The sequence below is a fragment of the Paralichthys olivaceus genome, chromosome 19 (assembly GCF_024713975.1).
Source record: "Paralichthys olivaceus isolate ysfri-2021 chromosome 19, ASM2471397v2, whole genome shotgun sequence".
NCBI lineage: Eukaryota > Metazoa > Chordata > Actinopteri > Pleuronectiformes > Paralichthyidae > Paralichthys > Paralichthys olivaceus.
Window position 1 is genome coordinate 16,900,765 of NC_091111.1, and position 10,493 is coordinate 16,911,257.

The 10,493-nt window shown below is 41.4% G+C and overlaps 1 protein-coding gene across 1 annotated transcript; it reads left to right on the forward strand.

Annotated features, from left to right (window-relative positions):
- Positions 1-3,036: 3,036 nt before the first annotated feature.
- Positions 3,037-10,262, forward strand: clu (clusterin). The gene is made up of 10 exons (XM_020097443.2): positions 3,037-3,174; positions 5,935-6,093; positions 6,431-6,579; positions 6,952-7,122; positions 7,292-7,462; positions 7,564-7,774; positions 8,318-8,458; positions 8,571-8,797; positions 9,067-9,254; positions 9,645-10,262. The coding sequence occupies exons 2-10, from the start codon at positions 5,979-5,981 to the stop codon at positions 9,655-9,657; spliced, it is 1,386 nt and encodes a 461-aa protein (XP_019953002.2). The 5' UTR covers positions 3,037-3,174; positions 5,935-5,978; the 3' UTR covers positions 9,658-10,262.
- Positions 10,263-10,493: the final 231 nt, after the last annotated feature.

The following is a 10,493-nucleotide window of genomic DNA, read 5'->3' on the forward strand; positions in this document are numbered from 1 at the left end:
TTGCTTTGCATCACCACCGTAACCGTAATCTTAGGTCCCTGAATGTTTTGTACTTTTCCTTCTCTAGAAAAGTTGAAGTCCTCACAGCCATGATCAGTTTGTGAAAAATTAGAATTCCAGTAAATTCAATGTTAATGTTGTTTGGCTGGTGTTTGACCACGAATCCACCAGTGTTTCATTAGAACGTGAAGTTTCTTAATCGCCTCAGTTCGTGCACATTCCAACTCACTCACAGAAACACAATTTCCCGATTCCCCCTAAATTGATACCAGAATCACGGGAATGTTTGAAGTTCATCTGCGGCCTGTCAGCCACAGGTCGTTCAGCGCCACCGATGGGACCAATTAAAGCTGCTGATTATCATGTTTTGTTCAAGAAGCCAGAGGAGGCCGAGTCACAGCTCCCTCTCGCTCTCTTTCCGTGTGTTTGTGCCGAATTGTTGAAATTAATGCCATCGGTTGAGGATTGGCTCCAGAGCTGCATGGTTTCAATTGAGATGTCGAGTCAGCTGCTTTACACAAGATGCACTCACACGTGTTTGGGATGTAAACATAGCCTCTACATGAAAGATGGACGACACGTCTCCACGTCTTCCTGCAGAAAATGAAGCCCAAATGTTTACAAATGCTGCTATCTCGATCTCCATAGCATTGATCGTGCTGTGGAGCCGCGGAATCGAGTTCCCGCAATTCAAATCACAATTCAGTCTCAACTGTGAATCATTTCACCAATTTCTATAGCATCAAATAACTAATTTGAACAAAACTTACTGGAAAACTGGCATTTAAACAAGTTTTTTTTTTCTTTTTTTAGTTTGGTCATGTCCCAACCACTAACATGGAGGAGGCAAGTTTTATGACCTTGACCTATGATGAGGTGGTTAAAATGAAGCTTTATTTAATATCACTGTCACATATAATAATACAATCATATACATGATGTGTGTATCAGAAGATGATTGTATCACAATTATTAAATATATGAATTTAAATTATATATGACCAGATTTATATAACTCCCCTATGTGACCTTCATTAGCTCATGTGTGTAGACAGCGTTCAGAATGTGATGAAGAACGGAGGTGCTGCCTCCTAGTGTCGCATTTGTCTTTTACACTGATGAAAAAATATCCTGCAACAGGTTCACAGACAGAAAAACATGTGAATGAGACACATGATGATGATTTATCTGTTATGCCGGATCCCTCTGGTCTCGAAGTTCATCCTCGTCCACGCATAGTTCACATCTGTCCAGACACCAGCAGACACTGGTCTTTACATATTCTAAAAGATTTTGAAATGATAAAAACTTTAAATAATTTATTTTTCAATGTCCTAAATTAATATATTTGTGTAGTTTTGCACTTTTACAATGATTTTCTATTTCTTTCTATTCCCCCCAGTATCAGGTCAGCATCTGAATGTGTGTGTGTGTGTGTGTGTGTGTGTGTGTGTGTGTGTGTGTGTGTGTGTGTGTGTGTGTGTGTGTGTGTGTGTTGACCCCTCCCTCTGCTGTTTTAAATTCCCAGAAGCCTCCTCACTCACTCTGATGGGAAGTGTTGCTTGTCGGTACAAGCTGCTCCTTTTTTCAGACAAAGCAATAAGAAGCTCAGTGACCTGAATCAATGACATCGAGCACATCTGGAGAAGAGCTGAGTCTCAGACGAGCCTCGTTAGCAACTAACTGTCTCCATCCAGATGTTTGTGTCTTTGATTAATTACAGTTCATTAGAAAGTGGATTCTGATTCTTTAACAGCATGTTTGGCATTGACCAGGCTACATATTATAATTGAGTGTGGTTATACAGTAGATATTGTAAATTAAACACCATGTAACTGGATGATTAATGCATGTGGATGTTTATTTGGGTTATTTTTGTATTTTGTGTGTCTTCCTGGATGTTTTGGATCTGCACCACTTTATGGTTATTGAGTGTGTGTTTGTGGTTGTTGGATATTTTGGAGGTGAGCACCCGGGGCCCTGCAGCTTCTATCAAAACAGTTTTTAATGGTTCGCTGTTTAATCGTCTATTTTTTGTTTTGATTTGTTGCCTCTCTGTGTTTTCTCCTCTCTGTGCACGTGTCCTGTTATGAATAAAATCTTTCTCGGTAACTTGCAGATAAATGCAACGTGAAAGTGAAGTTGTAAGATGATGAGTCATGGTCAGGATGAATAAACTTTTGTGTTTTTGTCAGTGCTGCTGCCAACACTTCACAACACTTCTGGAAAAGTCCTCAGGCTCAGCAGCTTCGAGTCAGACACAGTCAGACACAGTCAGACACCTCGTCAACAGGAAAACAGATTCTGATTTCAAAATAATAGCTCAAAGTTTTTCTTAAGCTCTTTATTTGAGCTTTTTATACTGAAGAGACGTGTTAGGTTTAACCTTTTAGTGGTGGAAGAACTGCTCAGATCCTGTACTCAAGTAAAAGCACTTATACTAGAAGTAGAAGTAGAAGATTCACACTATATTCTACACATTGCTTACACGTGTTTTTACTGTAGTTTATCTTTATATAGCCCTGTATTTTTATATTATATTATATTATCTACAAATTAAATGTATCCTAGATTCATCTACCTGTTTTATACAGGTCTGATGAAGGACAACCAGGACTGGGAACAGTGTCGTGGATGCCCGAGGCTCACTGATACAGATTATTGCAGGTTATGATGCATCTCAGTTTAATGCATATGAGGCTGCGTAGCCACAGAGATCCCATACTGACCTCTGACCTCTATGATGCATAGGTGAGCATCTGAACTGGAAAAAAGAAAATCTGATGAATCATGTTTTTGAACATGATGCTCGTTATCAGGTTTCATCTATTTTATTCTATTTTGAACTTTTCTCTTTTCTGCTTCTGCACAAAAGTGAAGTTCCCCCGACTCGGGATCGATAATCTTAGATTTAATTCTTTAATCATTCATCCTTGATATTCTTGATTCGTGCATTAGCCCCTTACCCCATTCTAACGTCCATCCTGTGGTTTTATTTTGAAGGGTATCACAGGACACGGGCTCTTCTCTCCCAGCAGTCTGACGCCAGCAGACAACATGCCTGCTCAGTGAATCACATGTCTGCACCATCCCCGTTATCCACGGGTATAAAAAGGAGCAGCAGAGAGGCTGAGGCAGCTTCAGACAGTCTGGAGTCTCAGGAAACAAGCAGAGGTGAGTCACAGAGAATGCTTTTATTTTCTCAGCCTGCAGCTCAGTGATGCTCAGAGGAAAAGTATTTTGTGTTTTTATGCTTCATAACAGTTTTATTCTGACAAAATGTGAACGATGAACAGAATGATGCCTTTTCCAGATTCGTCTCAACGTTTCTGAATCTGATTCATCTCCATTATGTGTCTTTGATTTTCTGTTTGGAAATGTTGGTGCCTGCAGTCGCAGAAATGCTGACCTCACGGCTGGGGCTGTTGTTTATGTTGCTTACTCATGGGTGCGACCTCCATCTTTGGATGAAAACAACAGGATTAGTGTTGATGACATCATGACATTGATGTTGGTTCACTTTGGAGCACAGGGGCTTTTAAACTGAGACGTTATAAACATGTTGTTTGATGATTGATGGATTGGAAGATACGAGCAGGAAGGATTTTTAATCAAATGTACATTTAGTATTTTAATAATTATTCACATTCAGTTGTCATCCTAAAGTATAAATACTGTAAAATGACTTTTTGATTATGTTAGTTATGTGCCGGCTACATTTTAGGGATTTTTGCAGATTTTCTGTTTTGTCCCTGAGCTGAATTTAGCATAGATCCATAAGACAGGTGAATCCTCCGAGGTCAAAAATCCCCAAACGCTTGAAATGAGGCCGAAATGAGGCCGAACGCTCCAGTGTCCCAGTTGTTGTAAATGGAACCTGGATGATCCAGATTAGGTAACTGCTCCTTCTTCTTCCTTCCCTGACGAGGAAAAAGACGTTTGTACGTATTTTCCAGCAGAATCATTCGTGGAATGACAACAAGAACCAGCATCTCGAGGGGAATCTCACTTTCTGTAACTGGAATTTCAGACGCAGACGTTTAAACAGATAAGACGTCAGTGACGGAGACGGGATGAAACATAACACAATAAAGATCTAGTAGATCTAGAGAAATGAAAGGTTATGTGTGGCTGTATAACCTCACCTCCTCCATGTTAGCAGATGGGACATGGACCAAACTAAAAAGTCAAAGAACATAGTGAATAAAAAATTTTCTCAAACATGGATTCTGTCATTTCACTGATGTTTGTAAACATGAGGTGAAAAGTGATGATTGACAGCTGAAACTGACTCGTGATTGGTCAAGCATGTCCCCCCCCCCCGATCACTACTGCGCAGATTTCAAAGGTCCAAGATGGCGGCGTTAATATATTCGGCTTCACTTCTGAACAGTGGGGAGAAGTGGAACTGCATTGTCCATGTTTATACACAGTCTATGATAAGAATTCAATAATAATATAATGATATAATATGTAGGATTATAACATATTGTAAAATAATAGTAGTTTTAGATTTGAGGATGTAGTGGACAGATGTTACTCTCATCTCTGTGTTTCACTTCATGAAGCTGAAGCTGAACTTCCTGTCCGCCCGTTCAGGCAACAACATCTGGAGCTGCTGGACGGTTTACATTCTTTCACTTGTGTGACCAGGATCCCAGCAGCTGCTATTCAGCGAAAAAAAAACACAGCTCCACCTCTGCTGCGTAAATTATTTCACCTTTTCTCTCCGTGTCACTCTCACTCCTTTCACTTTTTCCTCCGTCTTTGTTTTTCACTTTGCTTTTCTTCTCTCGTCCTTTTCCTCAGTCTTTCCCTTCTGGGTGTTTTCTTATTAAAAAAAAAGATCTCACTGTTTACTAAGCGTCCACCTACTGGCTCGCTGTAATTAAGCTTGAGGTTTATCGTCACATGAATAATGAGCTTGTTGTGTAAGCGGCTGTGGCTCGGTGCTAAACTCAGGAACTCGTGTGCTCACGCAGCGAGGAGGAAGTTATTTTCTTAGCTCCCAGGCGTTCGTGCAGTCCTGCAGGGTTTGGAACAGTCGGGGACATTTTTAGATGAAGCTTTGCTGCCCTGAGTTTATCTGTTACGTGATGAGGACAGATACCAGAAACAACCTGGCATGAATTCTGCTGAATAATATAGAACTACTTTAACCGAGTAGAGTTTCAAGAGATTTTGGAGCCGGAGTCTAGTTTCAGATGTCAATCGTGATGTTCCACCAAGTATTTATGGCATCAAATTGATCATTACAAACATCAGTGTGATAACAACTTCCTAAGTTGACAGAAATTTTATTTGAAAGTGTATTTTAATGTTTTAGTTTGGTCCCTGTCCCAAGCATTAACACGGAGGAGGAGGGGGTTAAAGACCCACATCACTTTGGCTTCACGCTTCGAGATTTGTCTGAAAAGTTCAAGAAAAGTCCCCAAACGTTTCTTTTTAAGTGTGAACCTTCAAGCTCAGTTTTTAATAGTGTCACTAATGTAAAAGACAAATGAACTGATGCATTCAGACACGTGTGTTCAGAGGGAAGAGGAGGATCAGGTTTAGAAATAATGAACAGAGATTAGACTGATAGAGAGATTGGTACTGCAGAGAGGGAGGGGGCCAGTGTGTGCGTGTGTGTGTGTGTAGTTCATGTCCGACAAGTCAAAGTCACAGGAAACGCTGATCCGAGGTCAGTTTGGCGTCAGAGTCTTTGCAGAGAAAGACGATCCATTCATTCTGCATGACTTTGGTCTACTTAAGTATTGATTGGTTCTTGTTTTGCTGTGTCACAGGACACAGTCTGTGTTCCAGCGTCCATTTTCCACTGCGTAGGTCTTTGCAGCAGACATCGTCCTCTGCTGGTGATGGAGGGACGGTGCAAAAACATTACGACAGTCCGGAGGCCCCAAACTCAACCTGTGTGTTATCGTGTGTCTGCAGGTTTTACTCATCATTGCCTGCTGGCCCAGTGAGAGTCGGAGAGGATGTTAATGATGATGATGATGATGAAGAAGAAGGGGCTGAAGTGTCTGGCTGTGGTGACTCTTCTTCTGGCTGCGGCCAACTGCATCCTCCCTCCACACAGACAGGATCTGGACCGTAGGTTTCACAGCACCTGGAAAATACACAGTGTCAGTTCACTCAGATCAGAAAAATAAAAATTGGTTTTTATTCTAATTCTTCCCATAAATTAGGAAAACCGCAGAATGATTTGGATTATGCAGAGTAATCAAAAACAACCTGGTGCAGGAAATATGAAATATTTAATGCATTAAAGAACCAAGTACAAAATATAATTTGCAGAAGCAGCAGAAATCTAATATAAAACATTTTGGGCATGTACAAGTAGAGTTAGAGTATCTGAGTATGTTAAGAAATACATGAAACTCAGTAAAGACTCACCGTGAGCGTGTGCTGTGTTTTCTTGTGTCTGCAGAGCTCTCTCTTCAAGGAGAGAAGTATCTGGCCAAGCAGGTTGAAAACGCCGTGAACGGAGTGAAGGAGATGAAGAGCGTGATGCAGAAATCCTCAGAGGACCACAAGAAGTTTCTGGACGCTCTGGAGAAAACCAAGCAGCAGAAAGACGTACTCGATAACTACAGTGATTTCTTTGTATCGTAGAATCTTCAAATGACAGATGAATGAATTATGTGGAGGATTTTGATCGACTAGTTATTTCAGTGGAGTCGTTCAACTACTGTAGAACAGTAAATATGCTGTAAAGTCTAAAATCCAGTGGTTTATTCATCTTCAGGAGGAACTTAACGAACCCAGATGTAAAAACTGTTGTTTTATTCAAAGAAATTTAAAATTAGAAGATCAGCAAAGGGTTTGATAGTTTCCAGAATCACAGGAATTGAACAGAAAAGCACAGCCTGTTATCAAGCAGCACCACAGAGGCTGCTCCATCAAATCACTTGTTTAATCAGTAGATGAAATGTGTCTGTGTTGCTGCAGGAAGCGCTGCACACGGCTCAGGAGATGGAGGCCAAGCTGGAGCAGGAGGAGGAGGTTTGTAACGAGACCATGAAGGCTCTGTGGGAGGAGTGTAAGCCCTGTCTGAAGAACACCTGCGTCAAATACTACTCCAGGACCTGCAGCAGTGGATCAGGACTGGTGGGACGCCAGGTGAGACTCGAACTCGACGTCACCGGGACCTGTTTGTCATCATAATCCAAACATTATATCAATGGCAGCTTTTACAAGTGGTGCCGATGTATTGATGACATATTGTTATGAGAATCAATCATAGAGAGAATGAACCAAACGGACCTGAGCTGTTTCTGTGTCTCTGCAGCTGGAGGATGTGCTGAACAGGACGTCTCCCTTCTCCATCTGGATCAACGGGGAGAAAATCGATGTCCTGGAGCAGGAGGACCGGCGACAGGACAAAGAGTTTAAGAACCTGGAGGAGAAATACACTGTGATGGCTGACGGAGTGGACAGCATCTTTTCAGACAGCATGAAGGTACCGTTAAATCTCACCGATAAACAAGAGACTCATGTCATAATAGTGACATATGAAAATACAACCAGTGCATCGATGGATCATCTCTGTTCTTCTCTCAGGTGGCGGATCACGTCCACTACAACCCTCCGGTCTTCTTTCCCAGTTTCTTGAGCCCGTTCACTCGTCACAGCAGAAGTGTTCGTTCTCTGTTCCACGATCCCTTCCAAGGCTTCCAGAGCCTGTTCTCCCCCATGATGGGGATGGGCAGGAACTTCTTCGGCTCTATGGACTCCATGATGGACACGGACGCTGACACTGTTCCCAACGAAGGTACGAGAAACCACAACCAAAATCACAACCACTGAAAAATAAAAGCTGGATCTGTCGGTTTGAACCTCACAGTTTGTTATTTCTTTTTCTTTTTCACTATTTATCAGCACGAAACATTTGTTCTTTTCTTTTTTTCATGTAACATTTTAGTAAAAATACCTCAAATACTTTATGAAAAAATACTTTCAAGTGTCTGAATCAGAATCTGAAACACGTTTATATTTGGTCACGTGCATGTTTACAGCAGCTATAAGAGAAGTTTGTGTGGTTTTAAAGCAACATGAGAAAACATGTTTCCCATTGAAATCAAAATGCAAAAACAAACTCAAGTTAAAACTCACGAGATATGAAAAATGCATGTTACGGTTCAGAACACTAGAATTTAGTGGTTGAAAGTTTAATTAGTACAAAATCTGTTGGCAAATAAACTGTTAAAAGTTTTGAAGAGAAAGAGTAACAACAATTTAAATCAGTGTTTGGTGCTGAGTTTCATACCATTTCATTGTTTTTCATTTCCCTTCGTCCTCTCTTGTTTGTCTGCAGACGGCAGTATGAAAGAGGACGTGGTGATCACTAAACCTTTTGGCAACGGCAGGATGACCTGCAGAGAGATTCGTCGCAACTCTGCCGGCTGCCTCAAGTTCCGCGATGAGTGCGAGAAGTGCAAAGAGATCAAACACGTCGGTGAGAGAACTCAACAAAATACTACCCTTAATCCAAAATAAACAAGTAAATACAAGTGATAATTAAATAAATATAACGAGGAGGATGATGATGATGAGGTCCTTCATCACAGACTGCTCTGGGAGGAGACCTCTGGAGGGGCCCCTGAAGGAGGAGCTGGAGGAGGCCCTGGCGATGGCCGAGCGTTTCACTCAGCAGTACAACTCCCTGCTGAGGAGGTTCGAGGAGCAGATGTTCAACACCTCCTCCATCCTGGACCTGTTCAACCGGCAGTTCGGCTGGGTGTCGTCCCTGGCCAACAACACGGACAGCAAGGACGGTATCTTCCACATTCAGACGGTACGGAAGTGTCTCCGTCCGTAGGAGCTGTGAGGACTGAAGCTGGACATGTGCAGACCTGTTAGATCAGTGGAAATATACAATATTCACTATATTTCTGTGATTATTATTTCAAGTGTCTGTTTGTTCTTATATTTTATGAAAAAGGTTATAAAAGTTGTCTCAATCATTCGAATGAAGAGGATATGTGATTAAAATGAGCGTTGATGTTTTGGCTCTACAACGTGCAGGATAACATAGTGTGAAGTTCAACCCTCTCTGTGCTGCAGGTGATCAGCAGGGACCCTGAGGAGAAGCCCGGCGAGGACAAGCAGCCCGGAGAGACGGACGTGTCCCTGCAGCTGTTCGATTCTCCCTCCATGAACTTCACCGTGCCGGGCGACATCCCTTGGACCGACCCCAAGTTCTCGGAGGTGGTGGCTCAGGAGGCTCTGGACCGCTACAAGGAAACCGCAGTGTGAGTGTCAAACCAGGTCACTGCAGGAAAAACACATCAAACATCATTTAGATGACAAGAACGATGTTATTCTCATATCTATGTATGGTAACTATGAATTAAATAATAGAGTAATAAAAAAAACAAAAGATTACTGTGTTACATCACTAAGTATTATATAATTAATATGTAATTAATTTACAATCCATCGCTTATATCATCTTTATTTTCTTCATTTCTTATATCACACTTTTTATTCTTCTGTCCTTAGTTCATGTTTCCTCATTTCTCTTCTTTTTCTCAACTGAAAACAGATGATAAGAATAATAATAAGAATAATAACACATTTAAATCATGAGATGTTTGTGAAAAGCTCTAATCTCTGTATTTCTTTTGATTTTTTTTTTACAGTATTGTCAAGTAACGCTTCGCTCTGCACTGTCCGCTGACGAGAGAATGTTCTGCAGAAAAAAAACACAACCTGAAGCCCCCCCCCACCCTGACCCTGATGTAAAACCTCTCAACGTCCTGCTTCTTCAAACAGTTTCACCTCAGAGAGTCATATTGTCACGTGTCCTGCTGTGCGAGGAGATGTCGGGTAGATAATCGGCCCTGAGCCGGTCTGAAACAGGCTGCAGCATTTAAATGATTAATGCAAGTTTCCTTTAAAAAAGCCAAAACTGATTCTGTAATTCTCTCTGTAATGTTTTGTTCTCTGCATTCAGCTTTTCTCACACATGTAGATTCAACTGTTTGCTTCAGTATAAAGAGAAATAGATGTTTGTTAGAAACACATAGGAAGTTTACTCTGTTTCAGTGACTTTAACGACCTGGTCTACTCCTCGGCAGATCTCCGATAAGTCTTTATCTGAGTTGGTTGAAGTTAGTTGCCGGAGTTAAAATCACTGATTGGAGAAATAAAACTTGGGAAATTAAGAAATTAATATTTGAAGATGTCTCGGAGTTGCTCTGTAAAACCACCCAGCGATGAAGCAATGCTTGGAGATTTCATAAAACCTGCTCAAACTACTGCGTCTCTGTGCACGTTTCTCCTCTGAAGGTGGGATTCTCCAGAGAACTCAATGAGGTTATGTTTCCACCTCGGCCAAATGCATTTTACAGAGTGAACGTTGAATGTGAAGATGTATGCAAAGTCAAATGTTGCACCAGATACAAATAAGAGTTGAGAAGATAATATTTAAAATCAACTATGGAACTTTTACTGAGCAGCAGCGCCCTCTGCGGTCACAGGTGGAGATT